A 26,342-nucleotide genomic window follows, 5' to 3' on the forward strand; every position below is an offset into this window, starting at 1 on the left:
ATAAATTAATTATTCCTAAAATTTAATTAGATCTTATCTCTAGAGATAAGAATATAAAACTCCTGTATGAAATTTTATTAAATCTCATTTAGTTATTTAGAACTATAGTCAAAACGTGATCAGTAACTTTTAAAATTTGTTGTCCCGTAAACAAATTTTTTTATATTTTTCTTCATTACAATATTTTTCTACATTATACGAATCGTGGGCAGTGTTGTCTCCGATTGTAAACGACGATCATTCAGTCAAGCTGTCTGCTCGCAAATCGAACATCAGATTTATGATCTTTCAAGAATGACATAGAAAGCTTCGCTCACGCCTGCCTTCTTTCTTGACTTCCCGAAACTGTCGAAATGGGATTTCACGGACACGTAGTTTATGTATAGTGTATAGTGGTAGGGGAAGTTTAATATGGCCCCAGGTAGGTCGCGATGCTTCGTTCGGCGTCTATGGTTCGAACTGGGTCATCTGGTGGTAAAACTGTTCAGTTGTCTACTTTTTCATTTTGCATGTAGTATATTTGCGCCATTAATTCTTTCCCGCTTCAAAAGAAAGTTACTGATTTTGCACCAACCAAAACGCATACCGAGAAGAAAAACGAGCCTTAATTGGTGCGGAGCCAATACTCTTTTGAAGCGAGAACACGCTGGTATTAGTTTTCCCTTCTTCAAAGATAGCTCTCCCGTGCTTTATGCGATAAGATGCGCAGAATTGTTATAGCACTAACTGCATGGAGGAAATCTAAGAGATCTCACAAGAGTGACGTACGCATTAAGCCACATTATAATCGTCTAATAATGATGAATAGCGTTAGTAGACATCACAAACGCAATATACAGTTACCTACAAAAGTATTTGTACACGAAAATGAAATATGTTTAATTTGACTTTATTAGTATTTATATGTACATACGTTATTCAGAATGTTTACACGTTATTGAAGTACATGTTTTAATCTTTAAAACTGCGTAAAAGTATATAAAAACGAACATTTTTTTCTTTAATTAAATAAAGTATATTTATTATATGGTACGAATATCGGGTCACAAGTCTTCATACACTTAATAATAATATGAATTTAAAGGCTATTAATATTTCGTAAAGATACCTTTTGCTTGAATTATAGTTTGTAATCGTCGCTGTATTGATTGTACTAAGTTTCAAGTAACTTTATTATTTATGTTTTCCCACTCAGATTTTAAAATGTTTTTGAACTCTTTTCCATTCAAAATCGGTTCATTTCTAATTTTTTAGTCCAATTCTTTGCACAGATGTCCAATTAGATTAAGATCTAGGGACTGGGGAGGTGTTGGTTTGACATAGGAACATTGTAGATAAATTATTGTTGTACCAAATACGACTTTTGCTTGGAGTCGTTATTTTGGTAAAAATTGTAATCATCCAAAGTTTCAAAATTCTTAGCACTAATCTTCAAGTTATCTTTATATATATTTATTTACAAATTTATTCATATTGTCATCGATTATGTGCAAATTGGCTGTCCCCTTTACACTTGTGCAACCCTATACCAGTACTGACCCATTACCACCTTTTACACTTGTTTACAAATTCTCCTTATTAAACACAGTTTCTGATTTTTTCCACACTTTTCTCTTCATATCATTTTATAAGATGTTACATTTGTTTTCGCCAACAAATATAGTTCTTTCCAAAAATGATGTGGGTTCATCAATATAATTTTGTACAAATTGCAGTCGTTTCTTTCGGTTACTTTTGCTCAGGAATAGCTTACGTTTTGCGATACGTGCATGAAAACCATTTCGATTTAATGTACGACATATCGTTTCGACATGCACATTAATTCCGTTGAATTCTCTTAAATCTTTTGAAATACTTATTGCACTTGTGTTACGGTCTGCTTTTATTTTTCTTGAAATAAAATTTTCTTCCCTAGTTTCTAACTTGGAGAAGAATTGGATTTTCTTGCATGCAGCTTATTAACGATACGTTCTTCATCTTTAAACATTTTAATAATGTATTGTATCGTGGAATGTGATTTTCCAACGATGTTTGGAATTTCCTGGAATGATTTTTGTTTTTTAAATAAATTAATAATAAATTCCCGCTCTTCAATGGTTATTTCCCTTCGTTTCTAATTGCAATTCATATTTTCAAGCTAATTTCATAACTGAAATTATTGCATATTACTAAGTCATTCTATAGTTGATATTCAGTATTCAGATGTTTCATCTTATCATTTGTTTCAATAGTAGAACATCTATGCATTTCATTACGCAACTGAATGAAAATTTTTGTGGTCCAATATTTGTACCGTATAATAAATATACATACTTTATTTACTTAAAGAGAAAAGATTCATTTTTATTTACTTTTACTTAGTTTTAAAGATTAAAAAATGTACTTTAATTACGTATAAACACATTCCAAATAAATGTTATATAAATAGTAATAAAATTGAGTTGAACAAATTTCATTCTCGTGTATTTACTAACACTTTTGTACGCAACTGTATGTACCTATTTAGAATGCATCGTGAATATTTACTTTTACGAATATTTCAATGCGGTGAAGTTTTAGTGCTGCTACCTTGAACTCACTAATGTTTCAAATGTTATAAGTCAAACTCTTAACTATTATACAGGATAATTCTCTTCCCAGTAGATTCAAAGCAGTGTCACCATCCAACAACGATAATCCAATGTTTGTATGTAGTGATGAAGTTGCCGATGTCCCTGTTGCATTATCGGTTAGTCGATGTTGACAATTACTGAAGCAAAAACTACTGTTTTGTAACGTCTGTCAACTAAAAACGAATACTCGGAATTATCGTTAGAGCATTAGGCGGCGACACTGTTTTGAGTCAATTATAAGTAAATATAATTATTTACTATAAGAGAAATACTTTTTAGACTCAATAGTTTTTAAATATTTGCAATTAAAGATATATTATTAACTTAAGTAAAATTTGATTTGAAATTATTACCAAGGAGCGAATGTTTGGCAACAATCTATTAAAGTTTTTATTCGGTAGACCTGGGTTCTCGATCCGAGGCAGAGATGAATAATTTTTTCTGAATCTTTTTTTATTTTATATCAATTTTTTGCACGTAAAACACATAATGGATTTTAAATGAATTGTAAGTAAAATGTCTACTTACTGAGAAACTTATAAAAGTTTTATATGCTATAAAAATAATATAAAGATATAAATTAATGTTAATCGTAAAAAATATAGATTCTAACATTCATATAATTATTTATTACAACCTAATCTTTTTTTTGATTCGCGATACTGCTCAACAGCTTCGCCGTACGTTTTATCCTATGTTTACATCAACTGTTTATTACAGGACATTAACATTACTAAGAGACCTTATGAAATTAAGACTTATTACAGCATAAGCTACAATCAATCCAGAAATGGTAACATGTGTACAGAGCAATTCGACGATTGCAAGGTTGCATTAACGTGAATGGATATCAATTTAAGCACCTCTTATGGTATATTAATCGTTATTTTATTTCTTTATTTACTGTCAAATGACACTGTATCAGAGGTTGTTGACATCATTTAAACATCCGTTATTCTATTAGGAATAAAAAAGAATGGTATGTCATTTAAAGAAATAGAGTTGACTAAAATCTCAGAAAACCCATCATATACAAAGTTATTACTAACATGTTATGGCCCCCTTTGTAGATAATATAGAATTAATATCTTTAAAATTAATGGAGATATTTCAGATGATCAAAGTTAATGGACCACCCTGTATAATCGGCTACCAGGTAATACTGCAATCACTTAGTTCATTGCTCATGGAGTGCTAAGTTATTCTGTTCATGGATGCGCGATAAATTAAATTAATGGGGAAATTAAAAAATTAAAGGGACAAAATAAATTATTTAACAAAAACTGGAACTTAACCTCGTAACTTAATTTAACTAACAAGGGGAAGTATTCAAGTGTTACATGTTGATTTTTATGAAATTTATATAAATTATACTGTTCAAGATGAATTTTTTTTTTAATATTCATTTGATGATTTTTGAAGAATTTTTCCTCTTAAATACTAATCTACAAGCAAAATTGCCCTATTACTTTTAATTCCGAAAAAATTTGAATTTTTGTAAAAACAATTTTTAGCAAAGATGAGGTATTAGATGGAATAAAACCGTTAGAAAATTCTGATTGATTTTAAAAAATAAAGAAAAATTACTGAATGTATCGGTATCTACAGTTATAAGAAATAAAGTACTAAAAATAAATAATGACCTCTAGCATCATTTGTATAACTAAAATTAAAAATGTTTTCGTTTTACTTGACATTTGCATGTAGCGTTCTTCTTATCGTTCACCTATTCAAAGGATATATGTGCAATACTTGTTGATTATTACTAAACATTATACGTCTCTTACATCCCAAATTATGTGCATACACGAAACAATGAATAATAAATATATTGCAATATCAATATAGCAATTATGTCAATGATCATGGTTACTGTAAATGTATTCCCATTTCCTAGATCTATAAGTGTAGTTATAAAACTTAATTACTACGGAATACATCTAACAGTTTTGTACAGATATGATGTGTTTAAATTTTCCTCCGAATTACTATGCTTAAATGGCGCTCCTTACCAACATATTAAATACTAATGTTAACTTTCAGATACAATTTCCTAATTTTAAGAAAAATATCCTAGCGTATTGTTACAACAATTTATTTACCAAATAACAATACAAAACGACGTGTACGTTTAATGCATTAAATTGTAATATGCTTACAGGTATCACAATAAACAGGTGGACATCTTTTCTACATCTCCGTTTTAGATAGTTCCTTCTAGGTGGCGCTTTCCTAACCTATTGAAATAGTTCTTACCCTAGGGATAATCCATTAGAATGCATAGCAGGTTTATAAACGATAAGAATGAACAGTAGTAGCAAGTTATTCCATCTATCTATTTAGAGTTCATGATTTATTTGAAAAAGATAGCTGCTTTCACTTACTATTGTATTGTTTAGTGTTCGTTATTGAATAATAAATGTTAGAGGTAAGATAACACTTATTAGACATAATACTTTCTTCTTATATTATTATTAAATTTCGATATACTTTCATTACCAATTAATTTATTGTTATAAAAATGCGTAATCAATTTTTCTGTTATTTACTCTCTTCAAATAATCAATTTATATTTTTGGTAGAATATATTGCAATTAACTCTATTTAATTAAAGAATATGAATAAAATGTAATATTAGAATCCATAAACATCTTTTTTTATACTCTATAAATATACTAATTTTAATATTAAAAATTATTTATATTTTAATTATTATTTTAATTAAGAATAATTTGTAAATTTTAGATTCATTAGTTAAAGTAAGGCACGAAATGGCTCCAGTGCCTTTGGAAGGTCATCAAACCCCAGTTACTAACAATATTCCGCAAGAAGGAAATCGTGGTGGTTCTATTTCCCTTGGCATGCTTATTGATTTTATCATACAACGTACTTATCATGAACTCACAGTTTTAGCTGAATTGTAAGAAGATATATTATATTAAGACATCTGTACATTGTTAATATTAAAGTACATACAAATAAGATTTAAATAAAGGATAGACTGAACTATATTGATAATGATCTAATTTCTATAGAAACCAATAGTAGAGTAACTAAAATTAGTATTCTTGTACATTTGAAATATAAAAGATTTAAAACATACTTACAGACTGCCAAGGAAAACTGACATGGAACGTAAAATAGAGATTTATAACTTCTCAGCAAGAACTAGACAATTGTATGTACGATTATTAGCTTTGGTTAAGTGGGCTAACAGTGCTTCCAAAGTTGACAAATCTGCGGTATTTTGAAAATTAATATTTTCTTTTTGCATTCATATTATTACAATACTTTTATACAATAATTATCAGATTGTATTGTGAATTGACTAAAAAGAAATTTCATTGACAGCACATAATGGCCTTTTTGGATAAGCAGTCGTTGCTATTTGTTGATACAGCTGATATGCTGGCACGAATGGCTCGAGAAACATTAGTACATGCTAGATTACCTAATTTCCATATTCCTGCTGCAGTGGAAGTTTTGACGACTGGTACATACAGTCGCCTGCCAGCGTGCATAAGAGTAATTACATATGATATTTCATTAACTATTTATTATTATATTGATAAAAATCTTTTTAATTTTAAGGTTACTTTTGCAAATCTTTTTTTAATAGGAAAGAATTGTTCCTCCAGATCCAATCACAGCTGCAGAAAAAAGAAGTACGCTTCAGAGACTAAATCAAGTCATTCAACATAGATTAGTAACTGGAAATCTGCTTCCACAGATGCGTAACTTGAAGATCGAAGCAGGGAGAGTAACATTCCTTGTGGAGCAAGAATTTTCAGTATCACTTACAGTTATGGGAGATGGTCCAACAGTACCTTGGAGATTATTGGAATTGGAAATTTTAGTTTCAGACAGAGAAACAGGAGATGGAAAAGCATTAGTGCATCCACTACAAACACGTTATGTGCATCAAGTATTACTGTTTTTATATATTACTATGCTATAAAATGTACTTCTTTGATTATTTACTGTTAACATAAATCATTTTAATTGCAAGGTGGTTCAATCAAGATTGGCAGAGAGTTCAAATCCATTGTCTGAAGTCTATCATATTTTGCATTATTTTTGCCAATCACTTCAACTGGAAGTACTATATTCCCAAACACTGAGGTTAATACGAGACAGGTTGGATGATCACATTCATGTAGATGAATATACACCAGGAAAATGTCTATCTGTATCATATTGGAGAGAACTAACTAATAAAGATCCTCGATCAGAGTTGGGATATAAACTTACAGTGCAGGTGGATCAACATGATCCAGCTAGGTCACTTGCAATAGTACATGTTCCATCTTTAGGTAACAAGGAAAGTGAAATAGCAGATAGAGCAATCAGATCTGATCAGTTATCAATGGAATGTTTATTAGTTCATACAATTTATGTACGCACTAGAAGTAGGCTATTAGATTTGAAACAAGAGTTGCAAACAATATTGAAAGATGTTGAATGTACTTTAGCTGGATCACCTGCAATTCTCTCTGTTCCAATTTTGCAACCTTGTTTGAGAGCAGAGCATCTTTTAGTTACTGTTGATACTCATACAGGAATGTTGCAGTGTCATGTACCTCAGTACAAGGCACCTTTGGTTCCTGAATTAACAGCTGCCTTAAATGGTGATCACTCTCGTCTTCCAACTTTGATATCAGAGCTTAGGTAATTTTTTTAAATTATTTTATGTGTTTTTCTACTTTTTTCTGTCAGATGATTTTTTTTAATTATGACTTTTATATCTTCTTTTCTCTTGTTTTATTTTTTTTTCATGTACATTGCAGATTTTGGATAACACAAAGAAGGTGTGAAAAAACCTTGCAACATCTACCAGCAACTTCCCATGAACGTTTGCCAGTCCTCCATCATCCTGATCACCCTATGTCGAAAATTAGTAGACATCGTATGTTTGTTCAACTTCATCGGCATCCTACAGTTATTTTAATAGTGGCATTCAAAGAAAAAGAAACTTCATCCTGTGAAATAGAGTGTTCATTTCACCTTGCAGTAGTAAAGCATAGTTCTGTAGAGGACGATCCTCATGATGACAATATCGAAACAGAAATTCCAAAAATGTATTTAAAGGTTCAAAGTCTGATTGAGTTTGATACTTTTGTGATAACCCATGGTCCTTTCACCAGCGTTGATAGTGGTCAGTTTTGTTTTCTTATAATAATAATAATAGAGCAGTACTATCACTTTATTTTAAATAGAGGACAAAATGAAAAACTTTAGCAAATATGTTACAGAAGCTACTGAAGCAAGCAGTATTAAACGCAGAAGCACAGGACCTAGTGGAAGGACTGATGCCAGTGCTACCTTACAAAACAGAAGATCCAAGCAGCCTGCATACTTTATTCCAGAGCTAGCACATGTAGTTGCTCTTTGTGATGAAAGAATACCTTTTGTTACATTAGCACAAGAATTAACTAGAAGAGATATAGCTCATCAAGGACTACAAGTAGAGGCAAATGCTACTGCATTGGTTTTGAAATTAGTTCAATTACCTGCTCCTACTGCAATAAGTTTTGACTGTGCATGGCATGCACTTCTTAAAAGATTGCTTAGTGTTTCAATCAGAGTTCAAGGTAAAGGTATGGCCAAAACATGGATGGCTGAGTTTGTCTTTTATGGTAGCCCCTTATCTAGTAGTCACCCAAAGGAACAAGGTAAAATCATCAAACAATTTTTAAAGATAATTCATTTAAATTATTTAATTTATTTAAACGGTTTGTAAATTATTTTCATGATTTATATTAGGACTACGCAGACCTGTATATTTTCAATACGAAATGGGAACAGCAGATACTGTGTCACGAACAGTGGATGCATTGCTCAATGATTGGGCACAAATTGTACATCTCTATTCTATAGTACATGATTTGGCAGAATATTTTAAGATGGGTAAGTTTTATAAGTTTATTGGAAATATATCTATAGTAATAATACATAAAGTAATAATAATTTACTGTATTTTTTGTACAATTCAGAGAAGTACAGTTTGCGCAATATGATTAGTATAAAATCATATAATTATAGTAAATTAGTTTTAACCTATGGTCCCAATCGTGGAGCCACTGTTACTGTACAATGGAATACAAATGATAAAACATTTAAATTAATCTTTGGGAAAAGTAAGTATTGCTTCACAAGTGTAATGCTAATGAATTATTGTTATAAAAAGTTATGAATATATTTTTGTATACATATAGGTCCAACGAGCACTACAACTAATGCTCATTCAATCATGAAGGAACAACTTGAGGCTCATTTGAATAGGCATAGAAATATAGCACAGCTTACACACATTCTTCATGAAACACTTCAGCCCCTTACGTCAATCAGTAAACTACCTACTATTCCACAGCTGTGTGTTTACAATTCGGTATGCTTTTAAAATAACATGTTCCCCTAAAATTTATTTTAATTCAGTAAATCTACAAGTTCATGAAAAAATAAAAATAAAAATTGTAATTGTTGTTTGTAATTTTTAATTATACATTGTTACAGCGACCTCAAGTACCAGTACAAACCTTTACTATTATGCCACAGTGTGTAACTCTAGTTAGAATTGCATATCAGGGTATGTACTGTTTGGAACTGCGTTTACGAGGAGGTGGTTTGGTGAGTTTAAGAGATGGAGCATATAGTCGCTTTGATAGAAGTTATGTTGTAGATGAATTCACCCCAACACAAGGCCTCAAGGTAAAAATTTTAGACATTTATATTTTTTGTACAATGAAAATAAAATTATATATGATATTTTGTAAAATTAATTTTGTTACTTATTTGTAATTGTCTATTTTATAGGCATTTTTGTCTAAATACGTGGACGAAAATGCAGTTTTTCGTAGAAGATCTCAATCGGAGGATGACAATCCACCATCTCCTGTAACAATGGACAGTGATGGTGGTAGTGGAAGTGGAAATGTAGGTTTCTTGAGCCATCATAGAAGTGGACCACAATCACCTGCACAGCAAAGAGATGGTTTAAGATTTCATCCACCTCTTACTCCACCTTCTGGTAGCAATCCCCACACTCCAGCTAGTCCACACACTACTAATATATCACAGGTAGCTTTTTATATTTTTCTTTCAAGGTTGTGTACATATTTAAATATGAATTTCTCTCGCACACATACGCGCGCATGCACGCGCGTGTATACTTAAAACTGTGTGAGGAGAAAACCATTTCAACTCCTCATCTGCAAACTTCTGTTTTATTAATTCATACATAAGGCCTTTTATTCCCAGACATAATTTTGTATTGTTTTAAACGTTAAAATAATCAGAAAAATTCTAAGACACTTATTAAAGTCTTTAATTTAATATATAAGATATATACAAGTTTTTTTAAGCGAGGGAAGTAGGTAGGCCATTCCTTTATTTCTGAGAAATTAAATAATGCAATTTTCGTTTGGATCTCAGCGATTGACAGTATGCCAACAAAGAGTTAATTTTTACTTATGATTATTGATTATTCAGACAAATGTTTCAAATGAAACTTTATTTCAAGAGGAATTACTTACGTGGTTCTCCATTTTTTAAAAATAGAACCATGTATGGTATATTTTTTTCTGCAAATGATTTAAGTTCAGTTACTAACACCTTACATGTAGAGGTTTATTCGTAGATTTAAATAATCATATTAAGTGGCCTACATACTATTTACACAGAGGTTTGCAGTTGACTTGCCTGTAAGTTTGGTCAACTGTTAGTTTTGTGAAAAAAATCCTTAAAAAAGACAGTTCTCATGGGAACTCATGGAAAAACCAGCTGTATATCTTCACATTCATAGATCATTGCAGAGGTGGAAATATTCGATTATCCAGAAGAGTAATACTGTACTATTTTATAGTTAAAAGTGTAACTTATATAAGTATAATGATCTACAATATGTTGGTTATCTAGAGTCATTCGGGTAAATTCAATATTATGCAAATGAGAACTTATAATATTTTATATGCTATCAAGGAGATCATACATGTCTCCTTTGTCTCGTGAAAAAATTTTTGTTAGATGTTTGGGAGATGATTTATAACATTTTTCATCTAAATTGCAGGCACAGTTTTAAGGTTAGGTTTTATTAAATGATCATTTTTTTAAAGTAGTTTTATCCAAACTACCATTATTCTCAGAGTTTTTGCAAATTCTAAACATAGACGTTCTTCTTTTTACTAATATAAGATTTTCTTCGAAGAAAGATCATGATATCTTTCTTTTTTTAATAAATTATTGATAATTTCAGGTACAACATTTATATTATAGTAGTTTTCAATCTTATTTTTCAATATTGGTGCACTAATTCTTGAATTTTCATGAATAATTTTTAAATCATTGTAAATAATAGATTGTTTTCTTGGTTGGCCTAATTGGGGTCTATCTTTTTAATTCTTTATATTTGTTATATTTATATATGGTCTAATAATTATTTTAGCTATATTTTTAAATGACTGACTTTGCTTTTTTAATTGTATAATTAGTTGATGAATTGCAATTGGTACTTCCATCATTGGCAAGTTCATATTTCTTAATAAATTTACTTCAGATTAATTTCTGGTGATGTATGCAACAGGTATTCACTCATTTTTTTTATTGCAACTGATAAATAAGATTTTTTTGTTGATGAGATAGATTGCTTTAGTATATTTGTTTTTAAATCTTACCAACAACAGATAATATGTTAATTCTGTTTAGTATTAATAGTCCTACTATCTTTATAAATTATAATTCATATGAGAAAAGTATTTTCGAATACATTGTAACACTGTAATATGTTAATTAAGAAATACTAGTCAAGTGTATTGAAATTTTTTTTATCCAGTGTATGTACAGTTACAAAATTGAGCGTATACCTATATTAGTAACGAAAATGGACCATAAAATCATTAAAAATAGGTTATAGTGTGTTTTTATTTTCCAATACAATTGTTTTTAATGATTTTATTGTCCATTTTCGTTGTCAACATATGTATACTCTCAATTTTGTGAGTAATTGTATTTATGTATGTATGTTATACATCCCAAAATTAATAACTTTAAAATGTTATGTATACATATGTTACCGTCGGCAACTTTGTTACCACGAGAGTGAAACATGGTTTGAATTAAATGCTGTAATTTGTAAAAGCAAACAGTTTTCTCTGATTCAATGTACAGTGATGGACATACATAAGTATTAGTACAGTACGCGATTTGGTAGAAAATCAATGGTTTTATTACTTATGGCAGCATAATTTGCAATTATTCTTTGTTTCGTATTCTTTGTGTAGGTTAATCTTTATAAATATCTTCTTTTAATTTTCTCCACAAAAAAAATCTAATAGTATAAGGTCGGGAGAGTGAGGTGGCCCTGCTATAACACTATTACATTCAATCTAACGATATGGAAATTTTCTATCAAGTATTTGTCTTGCAAGATGTGAATAATGTGCTGGACAACCGTCATGTTGATACTCAATTAATGGTCATTTATAAAATAAAAACCAATAATTTCATTATACAAAATATTACGTGATCAAGATACTGTAAATGAGAATCATATCAATTATTTCTTTCATCGAGTGACTCATTTTGAACAATTTATCAGTACACTGACAAATTGCTTCTAGGCAACAAGTCTATCAGACACACTTGTGGAATAGTAAAGATGTTTATTTATATTTGCAGGTTATTGATCGTTGCTTTTGAAGCCTGTGATCCCAATGAAAATAAATTTCATGTTTGATTTTTTTTTCCTTCGGATTTTGTTCAGTTCCCCAATTAATATTTGCTAGATATTTGATGACGTTGATCATTTTTAGACACGATTCTTTCAGACGTTTCATATGTAAAATCCATGTTAGTTTGTTGTCCATGATGAGCCCTAATATCCTTATGCTATTTACTTCTCTTAGTTCGAAGTTTCCCATAAACAGTTTGGGTGGATTTTGACGTGTTTTCCGTTTTTTTAGAATATAACATATTGTATTTTCTGTGGGATTTTGTTATGATCATGTCATAAGTTTTTTAAAAGTAGTTTTAAGCAATTCTATTGTTGTGGATAAGTTTCTTCCAGAGCAATTAATTGTTAGATTATCTGCGAATCAGTGTACTAGTATCGAAGGTTTTATTTTTTATAATATGTCATTGATTTTTATTAGGAAAAGTGTTACGCTAATTACAGAACCTTGGGGCACACCGTTTCTGATATCGATCAGTTTTGATAGCGTACCATTGGCTCTGACTTCCTATTCTCCTGTTTTCTAGGAAGTTTTTAATAAATGCGACGCATAATCGTTTATTTTTATGTTAATAAGAGTTTCAATAATTTTTGTTTATGGTATTGTGTCATATGCTTTCTCAATATTAACATATGTTGTTACTAAGTGTTCATTGTTTGAAAAAGCGTCGCATACGAGGGCGATCCGATAATTACTTAGCTTCACCACCCGATGGTCACCACGATCGCAAGAAAAATTTACTACCTTGTAGTACATTCTTGTAGACAGCTACTGTCAAAATTTCAGCCGAATCGGACTCGTAGTTTTGTTTTGACCGCGTGTGGAAGCGGTTGTGTCCGCGTATTTTAGAAAAATGGTGTTGGAATACAACGACATTGAACCATGCAGTACTTGAGAAGTCAAGGAATGGTGGATGAGCTCGATACCGGCTTTCCTATTTTTTTCCGTTGGTGTGTCGACGTGATCGTTACAATCTGTTCAGTTGTTCATAACCATACTCCGCTGCATGACTGTAATATATTTATTTAAAAATAAACGTCCTATTTACATTCTCTTGTGCTAAACAATTTCATAATCCCACAAATGGAAAAAGAGCAATATCGGTCGGTGATTCGATTCTTGTTTTTGGAAGGGAAATCGCGCAGCGAAATCAACGAGCGCTTGCTGTGTACGGTGACTCTTCTCCTTCGATGGCGACCGTCAAAAATTGGTTTAACGAGTTTCAACGTGGTCGCACGTCGGTTTTTGATGAGCCACGTCCAGGTGGCTCGAAAACGGTTACCACGGAGGATAATGTGAAAAAAATTCACGATCTCGTATTGGCAGACCGCCGATTGAAGGTGCACGAGATAGCTGAGACAGTAGACATCTGAAAAGACCGCGTGGGTCATATCCTGCATGAAATATTGGGCATGAGAAAGTTGTCGGCGCGATGGGTGCCGCGTTTGCTTACTCCGGACAACATGCACAACCGTGAGACCACTTCGTAGCAGTGTTTGATGCTGTTTAGGCGCAATCCGAAGGAGTTTCTGCGTCGTTTCGTGACCGTCGATGAAATATGGATCCACTGGTACACACCAGAGACCAAGGAGCAGTCGAAACAGTGGACTTCACCCGGCGAACGCGCTCCGAAGAAGGCGAAGTCTCTCCTATCGGCCGGAAAGCTGATGGCCACCGTTTTTTGGGATTCAAAAGGTGTGATCTACATTGACTACCTGGATAAGGGCAAAACGGTCACAGGGCTTTACTATGCCGGTTTATTGGGGCGATTCGACGCCGAATTGCAGGATAAACGGCCCCATTTGGCGAAAAAAAAAGTGCTCTTTCACCATGACAAGACACCGGCTCACACCTCCGCCGTCGCCTAGGCCAAATTGGTCGAATCAGGCTACGAACTGCTGCCCCATTCACAGTATTCTCCACATTTGGCCCCGTGCGACTTGTTTTTGTTTCCAAACTTGAAAAAGTCACTCGCCGGGCAGAAATTTGAGTCGAATGAGGAGGTTATCGCCGCCACGTAGGCCTACTTTGCAGACCTCCAGAAAACGTATTTTTCAGACGGGTTAAAGAAGTTGGAGCGTCGCTGGGTCAAGTATATCGAGCTGAAAGGAGACTATATAGAGAAATAAATCGCTACTTTTCCAAAATTTTCGTTTTTCTTTTGTAGGCTAAGTACTTATCGGAGCGCCCTCGTATATCTGCTTTAATATTTTTGTTTGTTACAATTGACAAGTACGTCGGTGGTAGATCTGTACTGTCGAAAATCGAATTGTCTTGATGTCAGGATATTGTTGGATTTTAGGTACCATTGTAATCTTTTGTTTATGATTTTTTCTAGTAACTTGCACATACAGTTGGTTAGTGCTATTGGTCTGTAGTTGTCTGGCTTGCTCTTGCTTTTGTTTGGTTTGGAGATGGGTACAATTATGGCTTCTTTCCATCTGTCAAGAAACACGTGTTGCGTCCATATACAGTTATAGATAGAGGTAATTTGCGATTGTTAATAGTTTTCTAAGGAGTAAGTTTGGTATAAGTCTGGTCCAGGTGATGATATTACTTTACTTAGTGTATGGTCTGTGTGGGTGATTGTTTCATGGTTAAGTGGAAGGGGGGTGATAGTCTATGTATCATTTAGATGTTTTGAAAAGGTTTCAGCAAGGGTGTCAGCTATTTCTTTCGTACTGGTTCTTTGCCTACCGTTATCCAGTTCTAAGAATTTGATTTCTGTTCTGAATGGTGTTCCATTAAGGCATTTTATCTTTCAAGAGACCTTTTTTGTGGCGGTTTGGTTGGTTATAGTAAATATGTAGGTTTTTTTTCGTAGGGGAAATCTTCAAAAAAATCCCCCGACCACTGGAGGAGGGACCGGGAGGAGTGTAGGATTTCTCGCAAGCGGAACGACCGGATACGGGACTTACCCACTAAAACCCATCACAATGGCCGTTCTCGCACGTTCTCGGGAGGGCATTGGGAACTAAAAGCGTCAAAACTTCCGGTGCCCCCTCTCCCCTCCCGTGCTGCGCGGTGGAAACCGCGAATCCCAAACTTACGATCGCCCATGGCTCCTACAGTCACGTCCAACGGCATGGGGATTCAAAGCACCCTCGTGTCGTCGGCACGGCGTTCATCTTGTGTTCGCTTTCGGAAGGAGCCTTGGCCTCTCCTTTTGAGAGCATCTTCTTCTCACGGTGGGTTCACCCACCTTCCGGAGGTACGAGGCTGAAGGCTAAAGTGCCCTCGCCCAGTACCGTTAGGGTAGCCTAACGTTCTCCACCCGGGTACGCTCCCACTCTCGCCTCCGACCTGCGAGATTGTAATCTCGCGGAAAGAAGTCACGGCCGTCACATTTTCTCGCTGACGAGCATGGCTCTCACCGCGCCCGGCAGCGAGAGGTTCGTTCCAATTACGCAGACCAGGACACGGCGTTCATCCGCTCAGGCGAGACACACCTCCAAGGTGTGCTGTACCGTGTGTCCTGGTCCGCTGGAGAGTGCAGCAAGTTTACACATCTCCAACCTGCGGGACTCGTGCGATTGGGTTCGCTGCCTCTATTCCTTACCGTAGACTTAAAGTCTCGCGAGACGGTACGGGGGCAAAGAGGGGTCAAACCGCCCCTTTAGTAGTAGAAATAGATTTCAATTGCATCCCTATCTCAATGTGTACATAAATATAAAGCTTGGAGACTATAAACTACTGAGGTTTCCTTTATGCTTATATTTAATGCATAAAACGTCTGTTTTATCTCATAAGAGTTGTTTAATACATCTCATCTCCCTGCCTATACGGCGTAGGTACTGCCCGAAGTATCCGTGCCCGGACAGCACTTGCACCATATGCCGCTTATGGAGCCAGACAGTGCTGCGCCGGGAAGCGGTCTCGTTGCCTGCCCACACAGGGACCTCAATAACATCACCGAATGGACCATGACCGCGCATTCCTTACCGCTGACTTGAAGACCCGTGGCAGGAATGCGAGCAACGCATAGCAGTTCCACAAGACAAGTGGAAAGGGTACACCCATTCTCACGCACATAGTCAATTCTAGTCCGTTATTCGTTGCGGCAGTTACAGACACATGTGGATTGAGTCACGAAGAAGGTAGCGAGATAGAGAGTTCCATTGGTGTAGTTTTAACACATTACCATTATACATTAGTTATACCTAATATGCTAGGAAAGCATTGGTTATATAATTACTAGTAGAAGTAAATAAAATTCTTTTCAAGGACAAAAATAAATTAATACAAATATAATTTAGAAATAAAAAAACTGAATTTTTTATTCATTTCAAAAAAAGTTGTATACAGTGTATGGCACACATTTTCAGAAACTTTCACTAGTCCGATGATAAAATGTTTCAGACGAAAGTTAATCAGTTTCTGGTCAGCTACAAATTTAGATATAAACAAGTTTTTCTTGATAAATATTATAATAGCTTTCACCTATAGAAAAATTGTTAATATTACATAATACTTTTTTTTTGTATTAAACAACTCTTATGAGGTAAAACAGACGTTTTATGCATTAAATATAAGCATAAAGGAAACCTCGGTAGTTTATAGTCTTCAAGCTTTATATTTATGTACATATTGAGATAGGGATGCAATTGAAATCTATTTCAAGTCTACGGTAAGGAATAGAGGCAGCGAACCCAATCGCACGAGTCCCGCAGGTTGGAGATGTGTAAACTTGCCACGATTCTTTTTTCTTTGTTTGATTATTCTCCTAAATTTTTCTCGTTGTTTCCTTGACTGGTTTTTCGTTTTATCGAATGCCTCATTATTAACCTTCCTGGCAGGTTGTCATTCGTCATTCCACCATGGAATGTGGATTTTATTTTCTAGTAGATCTTGACTTTATTGGTCCCGAAGTTTTTTGTGCCGCTGCTTTGATTAATTGTTCTACTGATTCTATAATTTGGTTCGGATCAGTTTCATAGTTTGTTTTCTGTCGAAGCGCATTGGTGATGATTAACTGGTATTTGGGCGAATTGATTTTAGTGTAGTTTGTTTGGGTGGGGATCAGTGTGGTTGGTGATTTTGATTGGAAAGTGATCGCTGTCGTGCAAATCCTCTATGGTATTTCGTTCGATGCGTTGGATTAGTTTACTGTTGCTAATGGACATGCCTATTGTACTTAATCTATCGTTATTGGCATTAAAGTGGGTGTGATTTCCTAAGTTTGACATTAAACGTACCGATATTTTACACATAATAGGTAGCTCAATAAGTTTTGTCGTTCGACAAAACTTATCGAACAACCTATTCTTGTGAAGTAAACGTTGATTGTTAGAAAGAAATTCTTAATTTATTAAAGGGAATAATTCGCAACATAACTTCCGATTCCCAATAAAATAATAAAACATATATTTTTATTTCTATAAATAAAATTGTCGTAGGTGCTTGTAGCTCCTACGTGTGTTCTAATGTTCTTTAACAGTTGACAGTTACCGATGTCACTTTGGCGGGAATATTTCCCGCGCAAATATATTTAAGAATCCCTTCTAAACAAGGGGTTGCAAAAATTAAACACTCTTGGAAAATATTATAATAGCATTAAACACTCTTAATCTTTATATGTTCGACAAAAATAGCAATTAATTACACATTTTTTTACATACGATTGGTTTCTCATTCGTGTATTTTCCGCAGACAAATTTTTTGCAAATCGTGCAAGTTTCAGTGGTTTTATTACACGTGCACAATTTTATTCGTGCATTTTCTTTGCGATTGGGAATTATTGTTTGGGCTGCTCGATGTTTCTTCCTGTAGGTATTACCTTTTCTTCTTTAAGAAATTCGTGATACTCTGTGACGAGTTCATTAGCTAATTGTAACAGGAAACGCTGTCTTCTTGATATCTTTATTCCAGTTGTTGCCTGATAGAATATCCATGCATTAATTCCAGTGAAATCCAGGGTATTGAAAAATACGTGTACAGGCCATCTACTCCATTTTGATTTGACGCTATACTTTCCCACCATTTGGTCAACCACATCGACGCCAAATTTAGTCTTATTATAATAACTAATTGTTCCGGGTCTTCGCTTTCTATTCTTTTTGGTTTTGATACATCTATGTTTCGAACTTAATATCATAACTTTTTTTGTTGGTTTTTGGATAAACAAGCAAGAAAAATGCTTGATAAAACTCCTATAAAAGCATATAATTTTGAAGTGGGCAAATTTCATTCAGTCCCTAAAACTCGTAAGGCTTCTGCTTCTGTACATTTTTTTATGGTGCCAATAATAGTATGATCTATAATTATCGAAAATGCTGATTTCGCTTTACCAGACATAATATTGCGTTTGGTGTATGTCGTTGGAGCTGACATTTTTCTGAAGCTAAATGATGGTCTTCCGATTGCCGATCCTTGTTTCGTTCGATTCCAAACAGTTCCATCACGAGCCGTTACACTGTTCTCGACACTTTGCTCATCATCACTTTCAGAATCCGATAAAAATCTTCGGCGTTTTTGTCTTCTACGGGCATTCAAAATGTTATCGTCTTTACCGTCAGACCATAATCATAATGACTTTCCTCACTGTCTAGAAAATCATTCGCACTTTCACTTTGCTCATCTTCAGATATAGAACTTTCCCTGTTTGAAATCGCTTCATTTATGTTTCGAATTTTGTTCAATAAGTGTCTCATTGACCTTGCGAACATATTCAGGACTGCAGTGAAACACAGAGCCAACACGATTGTTCTCTCCTTATCGTACTTGATTTTTTGTAGGCTCTGATCTTTACTCTCTGGCGTTTGATATAGGACTGCATTTCTATTAGGTCATCCCATAAGTAATGTCGTCTCTTACCGTACTTTAACACTAAACGTACCGGCATTTTTCTATACCTAATCTTACCATAGGGGGTCATTTGACCCCTTATGAAATAAACGTAGATTTTTCGTAAAAAATTCTTTATTTATTAAAGGAAATAATTTGCAACATCATTTCTGATTTCGTATAAAATGAAACACATACTTTTATCGTTATAAACAAAACAATCGACTAATTACATTTTTTACATAGGATGGGTTTCTCCTTCGTACATTTCCCGCGAACAAATTTTTTACAAATTATGCAAGTTTGTGTTGTTTTATTGCCTGCGCACAATCTTATTTGACATTTTTTCCTGGATTGAGAATTATTATTGGAGCTGCTTGATACTCCTTCTCGTTGATTTTCCTTTTCTTCTTCACAAAATTCGAGGTACTCTGTAACAAGTTCGTCTGCTAATTGTAACAGAAAAGATTGCCTCGATAGCTCCAATCCAGTTGTTTCCTGATAGAGTATCCACGAATTGATTCCAGCGAGATCCAAAATATTGAAAAATACCTGTACAGGCCATCTATTGCACTTCGATTTTACGCTATACTTTCGCGCCATTTGGTCAACTATATCGACGCCAAATTTGGTTTTATTATAGTAACTGATCGTTTCGGGTGTCTTCTTTCTATTGTTCTTGATTTTTACGGTTTTACGTTTGGTACTCGATATCGCTACTTTTTTTCTTGGTTTTGATTTATAAATCGTTAGCGTACAGTCATTTGATTTGTATATCATTGTTGAAAAAAGTTTCGAATTATCTTTCGTTGTTTTTGCAAGTGCGGGCAATTCCCTCCTGTTCGCACGCATTGTTCCCACTAACGTTGTCCTTTTCGCCAATAATTTTCCAGCCAAAGATGAAGTCGTAAAATCTTGTGTATCTAGCGCATGAACATTTGTGCTTCTCTGCGAGATCGGCAAAATAATCGTTCATTACTCGATCAGATTATTACTGGTGACGAAAAGTGGGTCTTATACTGCGATCCCAAACGAAAACGTCAATGGCTATCATCTGGTCGATCATGTTTACAGTGCCCAAAACCAGGGCTTCATCCCGGAAAGTTTTGTTGCGCGTGTGTTGGGATATTAGAAGAATTATTCATTTTGAGCTTTTAAAGCAAAATCAGACCGTAACAGCTGAGATTTACAGCCAACAACTTGAACGTCTTCGAGCAGCGTTAGTGGAAAAACGACCATTGTTAGTGAATCGCAAAGGTGTTCTATTCCACCACGATAACGCTAGGCCACACACAGCAAGGATAATAGTAGAAAAAATTAAAAACTTCAATTGGGAACTTCTGCCACACCCACCATACTCTCTGGATCTTGTCCCAAGCGATTACCATCTATTTCGGTCGATGCAATATTTTTTAAGTGGAAAAAATTTCAACAATAGCGAGGATGTAAAATCAGCACTAAATGAGTATTTTAATTCAAAATCTCAGAAGTTTTTCGAAAATGGAGTAAGAAAGTTGACCGATAGATAGGAAAGGGTCATCGAAACTAATGGTCAATATATCGATAAATGAAAATAAATGTAAGTATTAATTTTTTTCACCGAAAGTCACCGTCAAAAAACGACATTAGTTATGGGATGACCTAATATTTCGTTTAGCTATAGGGAACTCATTGGATCGGAGTGTTTCTTGTAAATCTCCAATAAGAGTTCTTTCTGTTTACCGTTACATAATATGGACACGATCGATTTCAAGTGCTCACATCGAAACCAAACAAACATATCAAATTCAAATAATGAAACTATAACTTGAGAAGTGTATCTGAGTCCAGAACTAAAGTTCTACTCGGAGAACTGTAGAAAAATACGAAAATTTCGTAAGGGGTCGAATGACCCCTCGTGGTACGTGAGGTATGCAAAGAATTTTTCTCGATAAAAAATAAGCTAAGAGAAAAACGGAAAGCGAGAAATTGAATAATCACATAATGTAAGAATTTACAGAAAGTCAGATGAGTGAAAGAAATAATAGTGAATGTAAGATTTTAAAATAAATTTTGAAAGGGGTTGACTCCGCTTGGTACGTTTAGTGCTAAAAGTATATACCTTGGGTCTTCCAAGAGTTTTTCTATTGTTTTACTACCCGTTTATCTATTTTGTTAGTCCTGGAGGGTGTGGTGGCTGTTAAAGTAAAGTCTTCCATTATGAAAAATGGTGGGAGAAGTTAGTTGATAATTTATTTTAGATCTATTAGATTTAAAGCCTGGCTATTGAGTATGTAAATATTGCCGAAATTAATTTTAATTGAGAATGGTGTAGTTATTGCAATTGCTTCAAGGTGCGTATTAAGTGGAATTTTGGTGGCATCAGATTGTTCTGAAACAGCAACAAGGTTTACCCCGCTTGCTTGTCTTTCGTTGTTTCAATTTTTACGAAGGTTTTATACCCTTTGAGGTTTGGTTGGTGTTGGATTTTTAAGTTTGTTTTTTTTAAAGCTAGGATTATCGAGTTATGTTCTTTTACTAAAATTTGGAGCTGTTCCAGGTGTATTTAATAATTATTTATGTTACATACATTGTGTATTAGTGTCTGATTCGAAAGAATCGGTACCTGATGTCCGCTTCCTACATAAGTGTAGGATAGTCCCAAGTTGATTTTTTTGCATAGTCTATATAATTTGTTTCTTATGCTTCGTTCATTTAATAACAGTCTAATGAAGCTCTCGGTGGTATGTTTGTTTGCGACAAACAAATATATTTTGGTATTTCCAATGGATTGGTTAAACCGATGGCATTTTCTAGGAAACTTTTGTATTTTGGGGTCTAATATGTAATTATTATTTTTGTTGTTAATGTTGTTTTTACTGGCTGGAGTTAGTCCAGGGCTTTGTTTGTTGGGTGTGGGTGAATGAAGATCCTTTTTGTCCTTTGTTGGGTTGGGTGATGTCTTTATTTTTTTTTGGTGGGCAGTCTTACGTGAGGGAATTTTGAATATCAGATCACTTAGTTTAAATAAATTGGTGTTGCTGTCATGTGAAGCTGCTGAAAGTGGTCTTCTATTAATTGTTTTACTCACGCTTGATTTGCGTGTTTGGGCGTTCACTTCTCTTGCTTCTACCTTGTTTGACGCGATAACTGTTCCATTATATTATGTGGGAGGAATCAGGTTTGTTTTGGTTTTCCTTTATGGATTGTTTGGAATTCTTTCTATGATGCTTGTGAATTGTTTAGCAATATGCTCCCTCTGTTTACATATGGAGTACTCTAATTTAACGGTAGTCGTGAATATTTTATGTGTTGTCTCATAAAAATTGCTTGCTCCTTAACATTTACATAAACTTTACTCCTAAAGTTTAAAACGTGATTAAATTCCAAATTTATAATACCGGTTTTTAAATGAATAATTTTTGAACATAATTTAATATTATGTTTCGAGAACTCGTTTTCAATGGTATTGTTTGGGATCATTGGAGCAACATTTGATAATACGATACGTTGTGTCGGTATTAACATTGGACAAGTGACGATGTTCGTGTTGTTTATTTCTACTGTTTTGTACTTCGATGTTAAGTTTGTAACTGTTTCTTTGTGTCAAGATATGTACATATCTTCCCATTCAAGAAAGGAACCTAATGACTTTTGGTCCAATAATATATTATTTCTTGTTACTATTGCATATTATCTGATACTGATTCCTTCTACAGATTGTAAGATTGGTCTTTTGTAGTTGTATATTCGTGTTTTATGATACTGACATAGGATATTCTAGATTCAGAATCGTTAGGACTTTGAATTTATTGTGTACTCTAAGTAGTCGGTTGGGCTTTGTATGTGTTGGGATTTTTTGATCGTATCATAGTTGGGTATAAGTGTGTTGCACGTATCTGTGATAGATCGCGTGCTTGTGATAGGGTTACCACCACTATCACGTTGTTGATTTCATTGCTTCTCTGTCATTTTCACTAACACTGTGTGCGATACTCGCGAAAGATTTGATGTGTACGAACATGTTTTATCTCGTCGACAGGCGACTCAAAACTTCGTATATGATTATAATAGATGAATTGAAGGTCATTTCAAAGGCATGCCATCGTACATATCTGAATGTATTAGGCTGGCTAATAAGTTATTGCGTTTTTCCCAATTGATTTCAATACAGTTTTTTACAGTTTTAACTTGAACTTAGTTTTAAACGACAAATTAGTTGTATATCCTGATAGGTTATGGTTTAAGCTTATTTTTCAAAAGAGTTTTCCGAAATTTTGTTTAAAATTATTTATTTGGCATTGATTTTGATATGCATAACTCCAAAGAGCATTTTCATCATATTTTGCTTTATTATATCCGAAAAGGATAAAATTCTATGCAAGCACATAGAAAGTTATGTGATACATACACATATTTGTTTAACAGTTTTTTCTAACTCTTTCGACATGTGTTTAACGTCATCTATTTTATTTTCATTCTGATTTATCTCATATCACTCTTTCTGTATTTCGGTTCATATAAATATTATAAATGTATAATCGAGAAATATTCGTACAATATGGGTATTTCTTTCATTCTTGCTTTTATTACACTCTCCCAAGGCCAAATTTCGTTTAAAAGGTCATTTCTCTATGATAAACTCAAAAAATTGAATTTTTATTTAATTTTTTTAAATTAAATATATATATATATATTTTAAAAAATATATATATATTTAATTTTAAAAAATTATATATTGTTAATATTGTTAAATTTTGAAAGAGAAATTTCAAGTATTATGGCTTGTACAGTCCTTTTTCTATATCCTTCGCAGTGCATGCTTCGAGTTCGTGACCGTACGATAGTGTCGATAAGATGGGGGTGGATGGAGTCTTTGAAATGTTTGAAAGGTTCGTAGAAAAATATAGTGTAAAATATACTCATATTGGAGACGATACAAAAACATTTAAAATGTTATTCGATAAAAAACTGAACGGTGATGATTGCGTAGTAAAAAGGTATGTTTTACACGTAAAAAAACCTGTTTCAAAGAGTCCTTACACGTGTACTGTCCATTAGGAAAAATGTCCTAATTAGCATCCAGTTCCTCTGGGCGTTAAAGTAAAGGATATTTTGAAACCAATATATGAAGAACTTTCATCAAATGGCCTACAAGAAAGATGTCTCGGTTCAAATACGCAGAACAATAACAAAAGTTTTCTCTCTCATTCGGTTTTGCTACGAGTTGCCATTGATCTTCGTCAATGACGATTGCGAGTTCGGGCAATGGCGATTCTTGTTTGCGATCGTACGAGCAACAATAAATTACAGGCAGAGCGAGGATGTAAACACGTTGTGCCTTTTTCTCGTGGATGGATAATGCGAAATGTCTGCGTAATACGATTCGGTATTTAAAAAATATGTCAGACGACACTAAGGGAAAAGCAAAACTTATTACTTTTCTTTTTTTTTTTGTATACAACGTTTTAAAATATTTTCGTGATATTTTTCTGATTTAAATGACATCAATCGGGACATAATTTGGGTAATATTTACTTACACAATAAACTCATAATCTATTATACTTTACAATTGTTGATAATAAATTAGAAGAATTTGTTCGTAACAAAATTTAAAATATTATATTTGCTATGTATGTAAGCATAATGTGGTAGAATATTTTATTTTGGAATTTAGTTATTTTATAAAAAAAATCGAGTTTATAAAAAGGTCAAGTAAAGAAACAGTTTTCCACTGCTTGACGATGAGTAGTAGAGGTTACACGATGATCGTGATTCGTAAGGTACTATTTTTTGACTCGAATCACTTTAATAGCGAATAAATAGTGACAGAAAATGCACTCTGAACCGTTTTCGTGGACACTTTATGCGTAAGATTGTTTCAGACTGTGGAGTTCATTTCTGGTTCACGATAAATATAAATGGAAACAAGAACGTCATTGTTTCACACGGTTGTTGCTGTTACTTCAAATCTCACTCCCTTTTTGTCCTTCGCTTGCTATTTCTTTTCACGATCAAAGCAGACGATAAAACACAAAGAACATTGTTTCCTTTCGATAAATGTGATACTTTGGTTCTGAGGAATGGACACTTAAAGCGGGAATACAGTAATCGCGTATACTCGTTGAGTTTAAAATTTCTGCTGATTAACTACAGTAAATAGAGTAAACTACATACAGATCTGCTTCACCTCTGAATATTGCAATATTTATTATATTTTTGGCATTTTATATATTTTTATGTACGCGCATGTTAATAGATTTTTGTATCTTTACATTTTTCATAAGCGTGCAAACATTCGCAATCTCGGTTTGGTTGCAGTGAACGAGCAACAGTACTTTACAAGATCTTTTAACGTATTTGATTTTTCATCTATATATGTACCCATTTATGTACCATAAAATTCTAAAACCTGTAAGATTGTAATTTTATTGTTTTGTTATTGGCATGGATAATTTAAAACGAGCACTATTTTGAAAATTAGCGGACAACATTTTTCTAAGTATAAAACACATATACGTCGAATGGTGGTACGTATTTTGTTCCATTTTTCGGAATAGTAAAAAACTTTACGCTTTCACGGTTACGCGTAGTTTCGAGTAGTCTTGTTGATCACTTCAATAATTAAGAAACAAAATTGTAGCAGATCCAGTATTAGTAAAGTAAATCTTCTCCAACTGTGTTTTAAAATGATAGGTACTCAATTTACTTGATTTCAATGCTGTGAAAAAAATGTCAGAATGAAATAATTTTCGTTACACGAGTGCTCTATAATGTCCTGTACTCTCTTTGGGCCCAATGAATAATGGTGATGTTAAATGTCCTTCTGCGGGAGTGGTAGGTTAGATGGCGTAATTATGAGTATCACAGCCCAACAGGAAATTTATTCCGCAATATTCAATATGGGTCTCTAGTAAAGCTCTTCGTCCTAAACACGAATCCGAGAGCAGAATTGTTCTATCATTCATGAGTTTTTGAAAGACATGTATTTTCGTAAAAATGGTTGATTTGAAGAAAAATGAAGTATTGCCAAAAAAGTATAAATGGAAGAAAGGAGAAATTCTGCTTGGCTTTAAACCAAATCGTCATAAATAGCTATTAACATTTAAAAAACAGTCGATAGGCGTATTTTTTACATACTATTTCTACATTTTTAGAAAAAGCTCTCTATCCAATATGATCTTGTTGCACAAGTTTGGATTCTGCAGACATTTTTATCAAAGAAACCACTGACACGAAGT

General features: G+C 33.7%; 1 protein-coding gene across 2 annotated transcripts in view; it reads left to right on the forward strand.

Moving 5' to 3' along the window:
* Positions 1-4,913: 4,913 nt before the first annotated feature.
* The window catches only part of Med14 (mediator complex subunit 14), a 48,531-nt gene continuing 27,102 nt past the window's right edge, over positions 4,914-26,342 (forward strand). Inside the window, exons 1-13 of one of the 2 annotated variants that reach the window (XM_076320901.1) lie at positions 4,914-5,040; positions 5,358-5,532; positions 5,722-5,854; positions 5,964-6,137; positions 6,232-6,537; positions 6,622-7,280; positions 7,400-7,767; positions 7,865-8,284; positions 8,376-8,519; positions 8,606-8,749; positions 8,828-9,000; positions 9,126-9,320; positions 9,426-9,689. In XM_076320901.1, the coding sequence (XP_076177016.1) occupies positions 5,384-5,532; positions 5,722-5,854; positions 5,964-6,137; positions 6,232-6,537; positions 6,622-7,280; positions 7,400-7,767; positions 7,865-8,284; positions 8,376-8,519; positions 8,606-8,749; positions 8,828-9,000; positions 9,126-9,320; positions 9,426-9,689 (3,129 nt within the window). In that variant the 5' untranslated portion in view covers positions 4,914-5,040; positions 5,358-5,383. Of the gene's footprint in view, positions 5,041-5,357; positions 5,533-5,721; positions 5,855-5,963; positions 6,138-6,231; positions 6,538-6,621; positions 7,281-7,399; positions 7,768-7,864; positions 8,285-8,375; positions 8,520-8,605; positions 8,750-8,827; positions 9,001-9,125; positions 9,321-9,425; positions 9,690-26,342 lie in introns of those variants that run through there. The other variant, XM_076320902.1, reaches the window with a different exon arrangement.

This window comes from Ptiloglossa arizonensis, chromosome 9 (genome assembly GCF_051014685.1).
Source record: "Ptiloglossa arizonensis isolate GNS036 chromosome 9, iyPtiAriz1_principal, whole genome shotgun sequence".
Classification (NCBI taxonomy): Eukaryota; Metazoa; Arthropoda; class Insecta; order Hymenoptera; family Colletidae; genus Ptiloglossa; species Ptiloglossa arizonensis.